General features: G+C 37.0%; 1 protein-coding gene across 1 annotated transcript in view; it reads left to right on the top strand.

Moving 5' to 3' along the window:
- Positions 1–19524, top strand: part of LOC122810500 (high choriolytic enzyme 1-like) — a 311099-nt gene that overhangs the window by 198862 nt on the left and 92713 nt on the right. The window contains exon 11 of the mRNA XM_044082081.1: positions 10397–10515. Coding sequence (XP_043938016.1) covers positions 10397–10515 — 119 coding nt within the window. The remainder of the gene's footprint in view (positions 1–10396; positions 10516–19524) is intronic.

Raw genomic sequence — 19524 nt, 5'->3', positions numbered from 1 at the left:
TTGAACCCTCCCATCTACCTCAACTCTTCAATTGACAAAATATCCCTTTTCTTTGTAAATATTACTTTATTCACTTTTATATTTCCTACCTTCCTTTTTGTATTGTTAATAGTTAACCTCTAACTTAATCTCTTTCTAATTTAGCTTTTTTAAGTTAATTAAGATCTATAATATAGGTGATTACATATTATTTTTCCCATTGCATAACACATAAGTACTATGCAATATTTGTATTTGTAAAATTGTTTTTACCTCTGGAGCTTTTCTCCCTGGGCCTCTTTTTCTAAGTTAGCTTTCTTTAGTTCATTGAGATCTATAATACATGTGATGACATTTTATTCTTCCCATTGCATAACACATTTGTACTATGTATTATTTGTATTTGTAAAATTGTTTTTACCTCTGGAGCTTTTTTCCCCGGGCCTCCACTGAAAATGGACATAAATCCAGTTGGACTAGACCGGTCAACAAATGTAAAATAAAAAATAAATAAATAAAATAAAATTTCAGTGTTATCCTTGAAGCACACCATTATAAAAATGTTGTTTTCTAATGTAACTGTCATTGCATGCAACTCCTTTTCCACGTCTAGAAAAAGAGACATTCATCGATGCGGGCAATTCCAAGCTTTAAATATGCTTGGAAACTCATCCTTTGCCACTGCAGACATTTAAACACCTGCATTTTTTTCTCTAAAACAGATACTTGTTGAATAAAAGAGTTATTATTGGATGTGGAGTTGTATATATTTTATGCACAATGGATATTTAAGACAAAACACGAATAAAGAAAACAGTAATACTCCTATGAGACATATTACTAGTTATAATGTTAGAAGTGATGGAGTTCTAAACATTATTAAAAATAATTGGATCACTATTGCTGCACACCCAGAATTGAATAAAATTGTTGGTAAAGATCCACACTTTTCTTGTAGAAAACGAGGAACTTAAAGCAACAGTTTTGTTATAAAGAGATAAATAATAGTAAAATATCTAACTTTAAGTTTAACAAAGGTTCCTTTCCATGCCTTAATTGTGCAAATTGTAAGTATATATATCGAAGAATACATTTTTATACATCCTGTCACACAGAGGAAGTTTGAAATTAATTGTTTTGCAACTTATATAACAGAAAATGTAAATGTTCAGCATGTGCAGCATTTTACACAGGGAAATGCAAAAGAATTAAAGAGAATTGCATAACATTTCAGATATTAGAAGAAATGTTTAACTAATGCTCTTTCTAAGTATTGTATGGAGAGAGAAATGCAACATAAGTTTAACTTTAGAGTAGTTCAGCTAATACAGCCTAACATTAGAGGGGGTGACATGAATAATAGACTTGACATAGCTGAATATAGATGGATTATAAGGCTTAACGCAGATAAGGCTTGTTTATGAATGTTTTTTAACCTTAAGAACTAATGATTGATGCATTCATGCATGTGCTTGGTTGGCTGTGTCTTTGCTTTTATGTATTTAATGTATTTAGGAAGTACATTTTTTTTATCACACTGAAGAATGGTCTTATACCTGAAAGCTCTGTGTTGGTAAAGCTGTTCTCTTGGTAATGTTTTTAAATATATTTATTGCTTTCTAACTTCCCTTTGTCCATTATTTTGGAATTCCTTCCATCAGAAACACAATCTATCATTATCAAATTAATATTGTAGTTATTTTGGCCCATTTGTATAAACATACTATAGAGTCTGATCTCATCTATTTGATAATTACAAAATACACAAAAGGTATAGTAGAATTTCTGATTGCATGTTGTTTATTACTGACATTGTAAATCATTCTGACGTTTTTAGAGGCCTACAAAATAAGAGGAGAAGTTGGATGAGGTATTACATCTTCTCACAACAAACACGTATATTGAAAAGGATATGTAACAGTATATAACAATAGGATAAGGCTTGGAATGAGGAATCTGTTGGCACTGAGAACTTGAGCAAGTGGTTAGCTTTTCCTGGAACATTAAAATGAACTATTGCATCAGTGGTGATCTCAGCAGAGATACTGAAAACGATCATCATGTTACCCAACAGTTAATGATGTCACATGAAGGACTGTGTTGTCAAGTGGCATTCGAATAAAGGATTTCAGACCTGCAACATAAAATTTCCAGCTCAAGAATCAAATGCTTTAGAAACTAGATTCCAAATTAATATGGCATGCACCATGAATGACTCAGGACAATGACAAGTTTTCTAAAATGCAAATATATAAATCACTTATTTCCAAATGCAATGCCTCAAAATTTTTAATCCCCCCTTCCAAATTCAGTAATTATTAATAGAAGAGTGAGACAAACAAAAATCAAGATTCAGAGCAAGCGAAACATCAACAATTTATAATGACACAAAGTAAAACATTGGAGAAAGCTAGATTCCTCCTTACTCTTCATGTAGAAAGGTGTACGTCCCCCAAAAAATGAGCAAACTAAGTGCACACAGGCTCCCAGAAGACATCAACGCTGAAGGCCAAAATGTGGATAAAGATAATGAATGACAAAAATTATAATCAATGCACAACCGTAATTCCAGGTAAAGCAAATCTTTGTCATTAAATAGACCCCCTTATTACTCCAGAATCTAACCATAAAATAGAATTATTTTTTGCAGAGAGTACCCCAAACAAAGGACTCTGCCTTACAGCTGCACTCTTTAAATATTCTACATCATAGTCACCAACTTGGGCAAAAAGAGTATGCAAGAGAAAATAAAAACAAAGATTTCTCTTTTTTTTTTTTTTTTTTTTTTTTTTTTGTAAATAAACCAAATTCAGAGACACCATTCATCTCAGTTAGTAAAAATTCCACACCCAATAAAATGAAGACATGACATGTCACCTGTTCATTTAAACATAAATGATACTTTAAGACTCAGCAGAAAAAAAATCAGGGAAAAGGATATAATAACCCCAAATTCATAGCCCATCTAACCAAAAGATTTCAGTTTTGAAACCCCTCTACCATTTTCTGACTGTATTCTTACCTCATAGGCAGTGTTATTGACCATAATGTTAATTCTGTAATTTAGCATAGTGTGAGGATGTACAACTCCCTACATTAAGAATAAAGAGGAATCTTTTACCAATGTGAACTATCATTTCCAAGGTTTTGAGTGTTTGTCATCCTGTGATAACACACAGGTTCATAGGTGTGTACTAGGCTAATCACCACAAGGGTCTTTTTAAGCCTAGCCATGCATTCCAAATCTCTGACAAGTCTTGCTACCCTTGATAAGTGTAAGTGGGGGCTTGGGAGATGAAACTTTTACAAGCATGAGCATGGTAGATTAACCATTTACAGGCTGCCTGTGTCCATTAGAGACATAGGTACCAAACCAGGGATGAAGTTCCTGTTCCCCATCCAATTGTCCAAGTTACACTTGACTTGGGTTAGGGAGGAATTCCATTTGACACAGACAGGAAACCTGTTCCAGAGTAGGGGCAGTCTCTGGGATATATATCTGTCTCTCCAGTAGGTCCTATTTATATCAAAGGTAAGGTTTAAATCTTTAGAATGGGTAATTCTGGTGCTGTTTGTTTTGCAGATATGCAGGAGTCCCATCTGAGTGGGGTCTGACAGTGCCTTGTATGCCAAGCATAGATCTCCCCTGAACAGCCTATAGGAGATAGAATACAGGGAGAGGACCTTGAAGCAGTTTGCATAGGATATGCTACATGTATTCTTTTAGTGAGGAACCTTTGTGGACGTGCCAGTTGTTGGATACGCCTGGTTAGGTACATACCAAAAGGGGGCACTGTACTCAATGATAGGTTTGATGATTACCGAATACAGTGAAACAATGGCATCCTTGGACCTAGATGTGAGGCCTTTGTTTTTAAGTTGCACAACAGAGAATGATTTCTTCAGTACTGTAGACGTGTGATGATCAAAGACTACATTACTGTCTATGTCTGTCCGCAAGTCCCTGTTACCAGGGGTGGATGACTTCTTTGTATAAAAACAGTTGTTTGTAAAAGCACAAATTGGAACAAATAATTACTTTTTTTTATTCCCAGAGCAAAATGTCATACATTTTTGAGGTACATAAATTAGCTTTGCAAACAGAAACAAGGGTGTAAATTTTCTCTCTGAAGATCTAATCACAGCATATCAGTGATAGCACATCTGGGGTATATTTCTGTAGTAATTGTATATGTTCTCTTATCTGCTGCAATGTCCAGGTTATAAATAAGATTTCTATGGGGTTCCAGGTACACAGCATGAGGTGTAAGTAGATATGGCCCATAAATAAACAAAAATTGTTATTTTTCTTGTGGGCTTTGGTGGGGTGATTCAGTGACATGAATTGCCATGAAATGTATTTTAATTAACTATATTTCATGGTGTAGATATAAATTCTAACACTTACTTTCCAGAAAAAGATGTGGTATTTCATTTTACATCAGGACTCAGTAAAGCATTTACTGAAACCTACTAAGTATCTCAATTAATAAAGATCAAAACCATCACATCTTGTCAAAAAAGTTTTCACCATCATAAGCAATCTGTGAAACTAATAAATTCCTATTCTTCAACAAACTTTAAAGTTTTAGTTTTGCTTTCTATTTAAAGCAAAGTACATTTCTTACTTTATGGAAACTGTCATCCTTAGACAGAATGCAATTGAAGCAGTTCATCTGTTCCTTTATTTAAGTACTTACTTATTACCTACTTTACTGAGTTCAGGGTTTTGGAGGAGTACAATCGTAAGACAGAAGTTAGTGGGCACAAGACAGGAAAAACTAATTATAGATATCATAGATGGGGTGGCAGTCATGTGCATGCAAGCAGCTCTCTCTCACACACACACACACACACACACACACACACACACACACACACACACACACACACACACACACACACACACACACACACACACACACACACACACACACACACACACACACACACACACACACACACACACACACACACACACACACACACACACACACACAAGGCAAGCAACCACCTATGGTCAATTTGGAAGATTGCCTGCTATTCTATGGAATGCATTTGGGATGTGTGAAAAACCTATAACACAATAAAAAAAAAATGAACAAACTAAGTCCATGCAGGCTCCCCGAAGACATCCCATCTGAAAGCCAAAATGGGGAAAAAGGTCTTGTATTTCAGAAATTATAATTGAAGGTGCAGTAGTGCAGCAGTTTGCGTTGTTGCCTCACAGAAAGAGGTTCTCTGGTTCAATTCTTGGCTGGGGTGCCTTCTGTGTGGAGTCTGCATGTCCTCCCTGTGTTTGTGTGGGTTTCCTCTGGGTGCATCAGTTTCATCCCATGTTACAAAGACAGGCATCTGGAGCATTTCTCCGCAGGCCTCAGTTGAAAATTAACTTGTTCCAAGGCGGACTTTCCAGGTAAAGAAATAGACTGCCTAATTACTCCAGAATCTAACATTTCTGACTTCAAATTAAAATTAGAAGTTTTCGCATTAAATGTTATGTTGATATAGTGAGGATTCTAAAAAGTCAAAGAAGTTAAAATGTTAGAGCATTAACTATTATTGGCAGTTTTGATATAAATAGATTTATTTTACACTTTTGTAGAGAGATGAAAAATCTCAAATGCTCAGCAAGTTTATAGACAAGACTTATTCAATTTTAATATGTCATTTAATGTAAAAGTGGTCTTTTATGAAAGCAGTTGTCATTTTTTGATTTCCCAAAAAAATAACTTCCTGCGTTACAGACATAATCAAAAGATCAAAAATGGACATTTGTTAAAAATCAGTGTCTTGTTTTGGGGTAAACCCATTTTTGAACCCTCAACACCCACTGCCACATAATAAAATTTCATTTGAACTTGCCACCACTCACAAAACCAAAAAAAAAAAAATAAATGTTTGCCTTTATGTTTTCTTTTGCAGAACAGGAGAAATAGTGCCATTTTTGAAAAGTGCTCAGATTGCATGTTACAAACTCTCATGCTTTGCATGAAGAGTTATGACCAGCATTTTATTTTTAGCCCATATTAGTAATTCCAGTAAATAGTTGCAGTGTATTTTGCCATTTATGTGGTAGGACTGTTAGTATTATTAAAACCTACTTTGGTTCTTTTGGACGGAGTGACGGTTGGGCTACTACTTCAGTATGTGTGTTTGCTTTTAAGCAGTGCTAGGTCAGTCAGCTCCAGAGCTACACGTCTACGTCTTTTCTTGCATTCCCATCCTGTTGCAGTTGTTCTCTTAATCCCAGTATGTCTGTTGATGTCTTCCTCTTACAATTATTCGACAATATAATTCACTCTCTCTCTCATCATCTATTAACTGTTGTCAGTAAGCACAGAAGTATCATTTTGTGAGGTCTCTCCCTTTAAACCCTTGAAATTTGCCCTCACATTGTATTCCATAGACCCAAAATATAGTGTATTTTCCAAGCTCTTTATGTTTGCCCTTTTAAACTTGGTGGATGTTCAGTTGCCTACCTTTAATTTTTTCTTTGGTAGTTCCTCCCAGTCTTATCTTATCTGTTCATACTATTAGAGCACTACAAGATCACATTGGGAAGTGCCCCCCCCCCTTGACCGATGAAGCTTGAGATGCCCTATTTTTCATATTGTCCTACCTGCCTAGTGCTGAATTTTCTTTATTCATCAAAACACCTAAGCAGAATGTATAGGATTTGATTCCTCACAGACACAAGGTACAGGGTTTGATTCTCACATCTGAAAGGGAGATTAGCTAGGCTTAAAATGACCCACAAGGTCAGCTAGCCTAGTACTTACCTATGAACCTATAAACAAGATGAAAGGTCGGCCAACTAGTTTAATCTCTTTTGCCTGCCTTTTAGTACTAGTCTCTTAAGACAGTGCGCAAACTGCCTTATGTTTACAGATAATGAATTATAGTCAACACTAATAATTCTATTTGTGAGGGGTGTAAATACCTAATTAACGTGAAAGCTGTGAATGTCATACATCTTCACCATGATCCTTCTGTAATCACACTAAAACGTCATGTGCTGAAGCTGTATAACATCACTGCTAGACTTTTCTAGAAATATCAAGATGGACTCTCAACAAAAATCGGGCCACTTATCCACCAAATGTGTATCTCCCATAAAGAGCACCTCGGAGCAAAAGTACTCCATATCCTGAACCAAATCATCAATAAAAATGTTTTATTAATAGGTGACTCTATTGCGAGGCACAGTGACTCGTCACTCACAAGGCTGGAATAGGAGAGGGTTACAGTGAGTTGTCTTTAAGGAGTAACAATCTTTGACATTACAAGGTCCCTAAGGACCCTAAATCTTGATAATGATAACTACTGTATGATAGTGGTGTATATTGGAGTGAACAGCCTGAGACATAGAACTCTGACAGATATGCAGCAAAACATATCAGAAATGTCCATGTACATTACAAATGCATGTAAGACAATAGCCCTGAGTGGAATCTTTCATTCACCTTGAATAATGCCTAGATACAAAGAAAAGATAAGTGCCTTTGATAATTGGTTAAATAATTGGTTTAATTCCAGGGGGAACTGGTATGTGTCAGAATGGAACCAGATGCATGACACTCCAGCTTCCGTCACAGTTGGTGGCCTGCACCTCTCACTTCCAGGCTTCTGCATACTTTGTAAGGTTTTGCTGCTACCATGTGTCTTTTTAGGCAGATTACAGCTGATAGACATTCCAACATAACTAACATATCAGTCCCAAGATCGGATCAAGCTAAGGTGGTTCTTAATGCTAGAAGACTAAACAGAAACATGCCTTATCTTGCCTTCACATTGTATTCCACAGACCCATAGACCTAGAATAAAGTGTGCCCACCAAGCCAGTCCATGTGGCCATTTTTTTAATGCTCACTTTCATGTTGTTGTTTTAGGAACCTCTGTGAACTATAGTGTTCTTTTGGGTATATATATTAGTGTTCAAATTAACTGGTTTTGAATTAACTGTTTTTAAAATATTTTCAGTATAATATTCTTAACAATTTACTGTTTCTAACGTGATCAATTAGTTGTTACATTTAGTATTCTGTAAACAAATATGTTTTTATCTTGATTCCCTTGCATTTTACTGAAATTATGCAATGTTCCCTTGCTTAGTTCTAAAATCAGATATCTGTCACTTTAAGTGTTAATTAGATATGAGGAGGTGAGCTTGTTTAAACAGCTTGTGCCAGCTACTTCCTGTTCTGAAGAAGTCCTTATTACAGTTTACAGGATGAAAGCTCTTAACTATTGTTATGCATGTTTTATTCATTAATTTTTTATCAGTTGTTAAATTAAAGCTCCACGCGTTTTTTTACAACTACTGTCGGCTGCCTTTCATTTCTGGCTTTCCTGGTGACCTGGGTCACATGGTTTTTGGTTATATTGTGGTTTTCTTCATGTGGAATTCACCCCTTGGTTTTGGGTTACATTAGCAAGTAGGTTGAAGGGAACAGATTAACAAAGCCGCTGTATGCAGACAATGTGGCATTATAGACAGACTCTGTACAAGAACTTCAGCAAATGAAAGTGAAGTGGAATGCAATACTGAAGGCACACAGGATGAAAATTAGAACAGATAATACTAATTGTCATGGTAGCAAATGAGGAAATCAGAAGAAGCTAAAAATTAAGATAGAAGGGAAACTAGTGGAGCAGGTTGACAACTTCAAGTATCTGAGAGGGGTGGTTGAGGAGAAGGGAAGTCTGAATGAAGAGGTCAAAGCTAGAATCAGAGTGGATGCAGACAACTGTCAGAGTGCCAGGGGTAGTGCGTGACAGAAGAATGCCAAAGGTGAAAAGTAAAGTGTAAAATACAGTGTTGTGATCAGTACTACTGTATAGCACAGAAACCTGAAAAGTTAAGGCACAGTAGTTGATGAAGCTAGAGGTAATGGAGATGAACTGCCTAGAATGGGTAGCAAGATGTACTCTGTAGGACAGACAAAGAAATGAGGACAACAGAGAAGAAGCCCAAGTAGCTCCGTTTGCAGGGAGGGTCAAAGAGAACAGATTACAGTGATTTAGGCACATGTGTAGGAAAGAGGAAAACAATCGAGTGAAGAAGATTTTGGACAGACAGGAAAAAGCAAGAAGAAACCTGGGTCAGTTCTATGCTGTTTACTTTCACTTCACTCGGGCTCACACTGCTCCCCTACCGTAACCACAATTTACTCCCAACACTCCTCCTCCACAATATAATTACCTAATCTCTTAATCAGTAACAAAAAAATTGAACACTTAAGCCATAAAAAATCAATTGTAAAGGAAAAAATTACGAATAAGAAATAAAAAATGAATAATTTAATAATAAAAAGATCACATTGAGTAAGCACTTTTACCTTAAACAAGACGTCTTCAGACTAAATTTTTTACAACAGGATGGAAGGAACTCAGAGGATAGGTACTGAAGATGAAGGAGGGTAGATATACACCTTGTCTAAGGCTCCATTTCATCTAAAGCCAGTCCTTTGGATCACATCCAGACATCTGGGGTGTTTATAACCAAGAATAAGTTGTCAACATTTTGGATTTCCCCCCAACCCCATGGTAGGACCCATGTTAGCACTTATTTCTGGGTTTATATTTTTAGAGATATTCAGTATTCAAAATTTTATGCTTTTTCAAATTGTGGGCTTCAATCTTGTAATAGTAAACCCATATATATATATATATATATATATATGTGCGTGTGTGTGTGTGTGTGTGTGTGTGTGTGTGTATATGTATCTGTATATCTATCTATATATATATATATATATATATATATATATATATATATATATACATACACACACACACACACACACACACACACACACTCTACATACATATATAAGATTGTCCACTTTTGTTGAATTGAATAAACAGTGATTTCTTGGGACAATGGTATTTATATGTATAAATTTGGGGGGGGGGTGCATAGGGGTGTGCCAGCCTGCAGTACAAGTGTATTATATCTGTGCCATTGCAGTGAACAGCACAGACATATTCTGATTGGTTGTGATTGAAGAAGTGATTTCTGAGTTATTGAATTCTTGTGTGTGTGTGTGTGTGTGTGTGTGTGTGTGTGTGTGTGTGTGTGTGTGTGTGTGTGTGTGTGAATTACAGTGATGTTTCTTTTTACACATATCTGTTATTTTACATATTACATCTGAATAATGCGCCGAAGTATTTAACCTGCAGTTAAGTAATATCATAAGCAGTAGTGCACTTTTTCTGAAATAGCTCTACATTTTGCAGAAGCATTAAAACAGATATTGTCTTAATGATGCCCTATAATAAAAGAAGTTATAATTTTAGTCATAAATCTATTTTAAGTTGTTGAAAGATAGCCTGATCTTCGGACACTTGGTAATAAATGCTTCTTTGTTACATTTGTTAAAATGTAATTAATGTGTTTCTTTTATTTTCCAAGTACCCTGTGGTGGTACTCTGACTAACACTTCTGGAAGCTTCATAACTCCATATCACCCAGCTATCTACCCAAACTTACTGGAATGCATCTGGGTAATCAGAGCTCCTACAGGATTTAAGGTAAATATTGTTATTTATGCAATAATCCTTTATGCAGACAATATAGTTTTTGACTATACATGTCCATTCTTTTCTTGTATTAGTATACAGGAACAACTTCAGTCACACTTAAGCAGACTATACTGATAAATGTGAAGCAATAAATTAATATTAAACATAATCAAAAGAGCAGTTGGGCTGCTTAGAAATCCTTAGAGGATAATTGCGTGTCTTAAACATAGACAATAATAAGGCTCAGGATGTACAACAATTTAAATATTTGACTGCTAAGGATATCCTGTCTTTCCTTTAAACATCTCAACTTTGTTATTAATTGTCAAATCATTTTACCCCCTAAGTCCCTGATCCCTGGCAGTAAACATTCTCAGACCAGATTTGGTTATGTCTTCCTCATAACCATACTAAACACAAACCCATAATACATATTTTATTCAAACTACAGTCAGTAAGGTTTGCCATTTCAGGACACTTTCCTCTATAGTAGAACACCACCGTACTATCATTCAAGAAAGCCGGTTGGCTTCCTATCTCAATGTGAACCTACCTCTTCTTAGCCTTCCTAATTTTCATATTCCACCACTCTGTCTACTTTCTACACTCAGAATTAAGCTGAAAATGATATTATCCCATTATGATTTTTCTCCAGACTTAGATACAGATCCACCCTATACAATCTATGTGCACTCTGAGAAATTGTTCTTTGCCCATATTATCTTTGCACAGAATCAGATGGAGATCTTCCCCATATGTTTATTGTACAGACCCAGATGCAAATTATCTTCAGATGATCTCCATGCAGACTTAGATGTTGTTCATTTCCATATGACCTCCATGCAGACGTAGATGGAGGTCATCCCCATATGATCACTATGTCGACTCAGATGTTCATCCCCATGTGATCTCCTTACAGACTCAGATGTTCTTTATCCCCATATAATCCCTGAGAACAATTAGATGCAGATCCACTGCATATGATGTATGTGCAGCCTCACATGACACAGTCAGATCATGCACACAAGATCTTTATACAAAGTCATTTCCTCAATGCAAAGGTGAAAAGTGTTTCTTCAAAAGTTGCTTCATTAAAATGGAGCAAATGACTTCCAGATATGTGTGCAAGAATATAACCTGAAGAATTTTAAAGGCAGTTTCAGACTGCCGTTCTGTTGCAGTCACATTTATCACAATTCCATATGTTTTATATAAGTTTGGGGTACTGTGTCAACTCTTGTCACCTCACTTAATTTAATGTTACTCTTCTACTTTCTTTGATAGCCATGCCTGACTGTCACATGTCTTCTTTTATACAATACAGCCATCTTTTGGTGGATATCTTCATCTTCTCTTGTCTTCCTCCCGTCTCTCCTAAATTTTTATGCTTCCCTGCCTGCATAACCATATTGCCACAATCTATTCTTTTGGAAATCAAATAGCTCTACTGCAGAGAAGGACAGTTTTAATTTCCTCATGTCTTCCTCTTTTTTACACCATGGATTTATAAATCTTCCTGCTACCTGTCTCATACACTTAATGTCCAATACCTCAAACACATTAGCTGCTCTATCTACACAGACCAGTTTTCTATGGTATAATGAAGCACTGCTCACACAACTGCTTCATATAGCTCATGCATGCTCTTATCTCTCATTTGTTGTCAACCATTACTTTAAAGCCTTGTTCCAACTCACTGCAACACATCTGGTTCTAGCCTTAATCTCAGTATTCAGATTTCCATTCTGCTCAGCCACACTCTCCCAAATACTTGAAGTTGTTAGTCTTTGCCACTATTTTCTGTCTCAGCTTTCATCTTTGTTGAATTTCCCCACTTGTTGCTCTGCCCCCTAATCTGTGCTCAGATTCATCCCATTACTGTTATTTGGCTTTCCTTTTTCAAAGCCTGCTGTTAGTGCCTCATTCTCTACATAGAGTAGATTTACTAATCTATCCCCTCTGACCTGTTTTCTGATATAACCCATCATGAATATAGTCAAGGATGTACTCAAAGCTGAACCCTGGTGGCCACAAACTCCCACTGGGATCCACTCTTTGAGCTCAAATGGTGTTCATACCTGTGTAATTGGGATTTTTGTACCTAGCCTGCACTAATTCTACCAGCATTTTAGAAACATCACACCATTACAGGTCTGCTCAAGTCATCTTTTTTGGACCTTGTCAAATGATTTTACATGCCTACGAGTTCTTATTTTGGACTCTTTATTCATTTCCAAATTCATATCCACTCTCTTTCTCACTACAGGCATCAGGACAGTTGAACAACATCTTTATTTAAAGCCTTATTGTTCATTTTCCACTTTATTTTCTACTCGTTTTAATCACTCACCCTCTGCAACACTTTCATGAAGTGTGACACGAGTCTGAGACCATTTTACTGCCTGCAGTTGTGAATTTCCTCTGTCGTCCTTTACACTTGAATAATACTTATTCTCCTGTTATTTGGGATAATCCCTTCTTTCTATACTGCAGTGAGTACATTCAGGCAGGAACTATGAATTATTTATCCGCTAACATAACCATTACTTTAATTTGATGATTAAAATCCATGGCATGCATACTTATTTAATAACTACTTTCCATGGACATTTGCAGAGGTGTCAATATCTCATGCCACCAATCCATAAAAACTCATTATGCAGGCACTCAGGATCTCACTGCTCTGGTTTCCTCCCAATCTCTGTCTGGTGGTGTAGTAGAAAATACTCCTGGTGGTCCATCTGAGTATCTAAACTCTTACAACCCTGTTCTTCTAACTTGACTCTTATTTTTCCTCCACTTACTTATCCTCTTCCCTTGGTTTGCTTGGAGGCCATTTAATTTATGTCAGCTTTGATGATTCCATGATTGTGGTTTCATATTCATATCCATCCCACTACAATCTGGATCATAGATCTGAAAAGACTGGTTAAATATTACCTTGAATCTCTACATCCAGTTATTTTACAGATTGTTTATTCTTCCTTGATAAGGAGAATATTTTCATCTCTTTTAAAAGAAGTTTTGATAATTCCCATCTCATGAAACAATCTCTTGATCTTCACAGCCATGTTATTCAAAGTAAATATTAAGCAGTACCTGATGAATGGAACTAAATGCAACTGCCTTGACACTGGTTAATTCAATGTTTTAGATTGTATACTCCTGCGTTGTAATAACAAGAATGCACATATTGTAACCTTGAATAAAGTTCTCAAATGCACTAATTTAAATATTGCTTAAGATATTTGATCTAATAACTTTACTATTTAGATACAAATTGTAATCAATGTGATACTGACATTTCTTTGTCTTCTCAACTGTTGCAATTAGTGTAAGTGAAATGTTCCTTTTCAGTTATGAACGTGATATAAAGTACAATTGTTATCAAATTATAAAATAAGACAAAAAACAGTCTTAAATTAATGTCATGTGTTTAACTTTCCTTTTATAGGTAAGGATGTTAACAAAAGTGGGCTATGTACAGATGTATTTTGACTTGAAATCTTATGTCTTTTTTGGATCCAAGTGCGTCAGGCTTTAAATCTTCATAGAGTGAAATGTCATTACAGTGGTTATATTCACTTCTGGCCCTCTGTGATCTCTTGAGGTCTTAATGTAATTTAGGTTCTATTCACAAACTTAAAAATTTTAATGACCAGTGATGTTTTCTATAATATTATGGGTGTCCCACCTGGATTTAGCTTTAAAAATAGTAAGAACTCAAGGTTTTATTTTCAGAATGAATCATATGTCTTGAGCACATATTCCATTCAAGGAGAAAGAGAGGGTTAAGTCTTGCAACTACTCAACATGTAGGTACATTATGGAAGGACTAGATTGTTTTAAACTGCAGGAAGTGACTTGCAATGTACCTGACTTGTCTTGCTATAATTCATATGTGGTATATTAAAACCACAGTACCTGCTACCTTTAAAATCTAACAAAAATGAACTACCTCGTCAATGTGGGCAGAAATTGTTGGATTTTATTCAGAGTTCATCATTTTCATTCTGAAAACATATGCAACTTCCTCACAACTGTAAACATTCATCATTTCATTTCCTTTTCATAAAATGCAATTAAATCATGTTATCTTTTATAACATTCGTGCAGTACAATTTTGTAATAAATTAAATATAACATATCGTTGTAATAAATGACAGGAGATGTTTTAGGGATATTTCCCTAAGTAGATAAGCATGCATATATAAAAAAATGAAAGTACTTATTTCATGTAAATAATCAATGTAAAATTGATTATAGTACCGTACATTGGTAACATTTAAATATTTAAACTAGATTTTTAATTTTTTAATATGCAGTCTAGCCCTAGAATTTACCTGCATGTAGTGCTAATAAACTACTAATACTACATATGTGGCATATTATGTATTTCATTCTGGTTGCAAAGATTTTTACGTGGATTGAAAACTATTAGAATGCTTAAAAAGCATAAATATGGGCACTTATACTGTAAAGCAAGAAAGGTTTCTGGGAAGTGTACACAAGATGTATGTCTCACAGTAAACATTTCTGATTCAGAGACAGCCCTGCCATGGCACTGCAAAACAAAGAGGTACATCATCGCATTTGGCTGCCTCTGTGGATCTATTACAAAGTATTAAACAGCCAAATTGTCAAAACCCATATGGTAGAGGCTCTTTGTTCTGGCTCTAAGTGTCCAGGCATCCAGGAGCAACCCGCTCCGGGGACAGTGTCAAGCGGGGAGTTTCACTGGGATGGTACACCTGTCAAAGAGTAATGCAGGTGTCCTAAGGTGAGCTCAGGGAGGGCATAAATCTCCCATGGAGCAGAAGAGCAAAAGCTCGCTTGATCTTGATTTTCAATATGAATACAGACTGTGAAAGCAGGGCCTCATGATCCTTCTGGCTTTTTGGGTTTTAAGCAAGAGGTGTCAGAAAAGTTACCACAGGCAGCCAAGTTGTGGCAGCCAAGCATTCATAGCTACATCACTTTTTGATCTTTCCATGTCAGCTCTTCCTGTCATTGTGAAACAGAATTCACCAAGCATTGGATTGTTCACCCACTAATAATGAATGTGATCTGGGTTTAGACTATTGTGAGACAGGTTAGTTTTACCCTACTGATGATGTGTTGTTGTGATAGTGATCCTGCTCAGTACAAGAGGAACTGCAGGTTTAGACATTTGGTGTATGTGCTTGGCTGAGGAGCCAATAGTCCAAAGCTACCATACAATTCAGTACATCCACAAAAAACATAAACCCAAACAATACATGGGAGCAGCACAAACAATGCAAGTGGCAAGACCCCTGCACCCCCACACCCTCTGTTAATTATGTATACCAACTCTGAGATCACACTACATTGGAGAAAGGGGCAAGTTCCCTGATCCCCACTGTACCATAATCTAAGTCAAAACTGTTCAATGGACTGAATTATCGCCATACTGGGTTCGACAATTTGGCCAATTGATACTTTGATTATACCCATCTCTGCAACCATGATAAATAATGAGGCATTTTTGCAGAGAAGAATATGATAATTAGCTACATGTTCTTTGGAGCTGCCTGCAGAAAGGCATTTATGCTACCAAGACAGTCAGAGAATCAGGCTGGGGAAACACTAAATGGTTACTCTGCATAATGTCCCTGAAAGGCAGTTAAACACAGTGTGAGTTAGGGGGTAACATTAGACACCAAAGAATGATTGTTTGCTATGTTGTGCTTTGCATCACCTTTATTTAGAGTGAGGGAACACCTAACCTCCCGAAATAACTCTGGTGAAGATGAATGGGAAAGAGGTATAATTTCTACTTGTTTTTGCTGATCTACAAACCAGTAGATGAATGGGTAAGAAAATTGTATTTGCTGTCTTGAATTATTGGGTCTATACCACATCATCAAAGTGACTAACCATCAAATCCCTTTTCTTCAAACTTAGTCCATCAAAAGCTAAATCCATTAAACGTTCATTTACGCAAATTTTTTCCTAGGGGAAAAAAAAACTAGTGGGCCAAGCTAGCAGCTGTCATAAAAAACACAATTTAAAACTCACCCATCTGCACTCCTCACATTCCCCTAACTAAATATATCCACTCTGAGATTGCACTACAGTAAGGAAAATAGCAAATTTCCAATGGTTGCCAACTATTTTTTTTTTCCTGGGAAAAATTCACATTCATTTATAGAGATTTTTTCCCAGTGAAAAAAACTAGTGGGCCAACCTAGCAGCCATCACAAAAAACAATTATTTAAAACCCACCCAGGTGAGGGGCTGCACCCCCCCCCACACCCCCTAACTAAATATACTAACTCAGAGATCACACTACAGTGGGGAAAAGGAAAAATTTCTTATGATGGCCAGCTATTTTTTTCCTTGGAAAATATATACATAAATGAACATTCAATGGCTTTAGCTTTCAATGGATTAAGTTCAACGAATAGGAATTCAATGCTTAGTCCTTTTGATAAAGTGACATGGACCTGAATTATTTAGTAATGACATGTTTAACTTAAATTTTATTATACAGACTGAAATATCACTGTTGGTTGACTTCATGGATATTATTTTAAAGAACAACTACCTGTATTTTGAGGTTGAATATTACAGACAAACTAATAGTGTTGTTGTGGGGGTGGCTTGTGCCCCTATATTTGCAAATTGTGGTGCATGGGCATGGGAAAAAGACAATGTTTTTTTGAGTGAGATATTTAGGTATTATCCTACCTTTGATTTTTGGATGATGTTTTTATTATCTGACAGATAGTGAACAATAGTTTGCAGAGTTTATTTTATATTTGGAAACTACATCAGATTATTTACATTCCAGATAATGTAACCAATTATGACACAATCAACCTGTTGGACGTGCAATTGGCCAGGGATGTGATAGATGGGTTGGCTTCAAGTATATTGGGAAAACCAACTTATATTATTAATTTCTGTATTATACCATTTGTCACCCCATACACAAAAAAAAATGTGTATTGTTAAACGTCAGTTTATTAGACCCTCTAGAATCACCTCTGATGGTGAAGTATTTCAGACTGAGGTTATTAAGTTAACTGGGATGTTCATAGAGACGGGCTTCCCACAAGAGTTACTTGAATAGAAGAAATGCAAAATATTGGTTGAGCGACAGACAATATACAGGCCAATTATTAAATACGGCCTGGGTAACTGTTGTCTAAGTAAAGGTGAAGCAATAAAAATGAAGCAACATACCAAAAATAATTGTTTAATGGATTACACTGCTGATTGTGCAACAGAAACTAACATAATTTGAAAATTTTGATGGGTGTTGGAAGAGGCAAAACTGTGAAAAGATGTTGTAGGAGGTGCACATAATTTTGTGTATAGAGGGAAGTATAATTTTAAAAATTTGCTTGAGAGACAAAGTACAAAACAGGAGAGTCACACTGAGCAAACACACAGACGTGGTAGGTATGCACAATGCAGTTTCATTATTATAGGTTCATAGGTAGGTACTAGGCTATCTGCCCGAAAGCATTTATAAGCTTAGACAGAATGTGTTGGCTTTTGCCGGCCCCTTAGATTAGTTCCCTGTGCCTCTGTCCAGCAGAGCCACTGAAGTGATCCGCGAGGTAAACTTTCTGTTTCCCATCCACTCGTCAAGATTTCTTTTGAAGAGTGTTAGCGAGGAGCTCTGCCTGATGTAGGTTGGGATCTTGTTCCAAAGCATGGGAAGTCTCTGGGACAGGAATCTATCCCTCCAGCACGTCCTATTTATTGTTGTAGTGAGGTTTAGATCCCTTGAGCATGTGGCTCGCAGGGATAAGGTTTTCTGTAGGTGGAACATGTCTATCAATTCTGGGTTGGACATGGCCTTGTATGTCAGGCAGAGATCACCTCTGAGTAGGTGGTATGCAACCGAGTACAGCTGTACTTTCTTCAGTCGAGTTGCATAGGGGATCTGTTTGAGGCCAGTGATCCTCTTGGTGAGGTACTTCTTTGGTCTTTCCAGCTGTTGCAGCTGTCTCTTAAGGTACATCCCAAATGAGGCGTTGTATTCTGTGATGGGTCTGATGAGTGATGAGTAGAGGGATACAATGACCTCTTTTGATCTGGATGCAAACCCTTTTATGATTAGGTGGGCCACGTAGAAGGATTTTCTAACCACTTTGGCAATGTGATTATCAAAGTTGAGATTACTATCTACTTGGGTCCCCATATCCCTTACTATGTCTTCTGTATTTAACGGACTACCACTTATGTGGTAGTTTGTGGGTACTTTGTTTTTTCCAAAGGGGATGACTGTGCACTTTTTGGCATTTAGCTTGAGGCCATGATTTTGACACCAGGTATCCGTCTCAGTGAGACCCTTTTGGAGGATGTCTGTGTCAGCCGGAGAGTCAGTTATAGCCCCTAGTTTTCAGTCGTCTGCAAACTTGGTCAGCCATAGTCCTCCTGTGCTTGCCTGTACCTCTGAGAAGTATATGCAGAACAGGAGGGGTCCTAGGACTGAGCCCTGGGGAACTCCACTTGTAACCGATTTAGAGTTGGACCTAGCTCCCACAACTCTCACCATGTGGGTTCTGTCCATGAGCCAGTTGGCAACCTATCTTGTGACATAGGGGTTTATGTTCAGGCTGGTGAGCTTGTCTATAATACCAGAACGGGGAATGGTGTTGAAGGCCTTTGCGAGGTCTAGGTAGGCTGTGTGTACCACCTTTCCCTCGTCTATAGCCTTGGTAACTGTCTCAAAGAAGTCCACCAGGTTCAGGAGGCATGATCTGCTCTTAACAAAGCCGAACTGGGTAGGGTCCAATGTCTCTGTTAATGAGTTCCATGATGATGCACTCCATAGCCTTGCAGACCAAGCTAGTTAGTCTTATAGGGCGATAGTTCCCGGGGCCTGTTGTGGCTCCACCTTTGTGGAGCGGAATAACCACTGCTGTGCTCCACTCTATGGGTACGTAGCCTGTGGAGAGGCTGAGTTTGAACAGTGTGTTTAGGTGAGGGGTTAGTTCGTCTTTGAGCTCGTGTAGAACACAGCCTGGGACATCGTCTGTT

The sequence above is a fragment of the Protopterus annectens genome, chromosome 9.part0, assembly GCF_019279795.1.
Source record: "Protopterus annectens isolate FY-2018-M chromosome 9.part0, PAN1.0, whole genome shotgun sequence".
NCBI lineage: Eukaryota > Metazoa > Chordata > Ceratodontiformes > Protopteridae > Protopterus > Protopterus annectens.
Note: the sequence above shows the minus strand (reverse complement) of the source record. Positions and strands in the feature narration are given on the sequence as shown.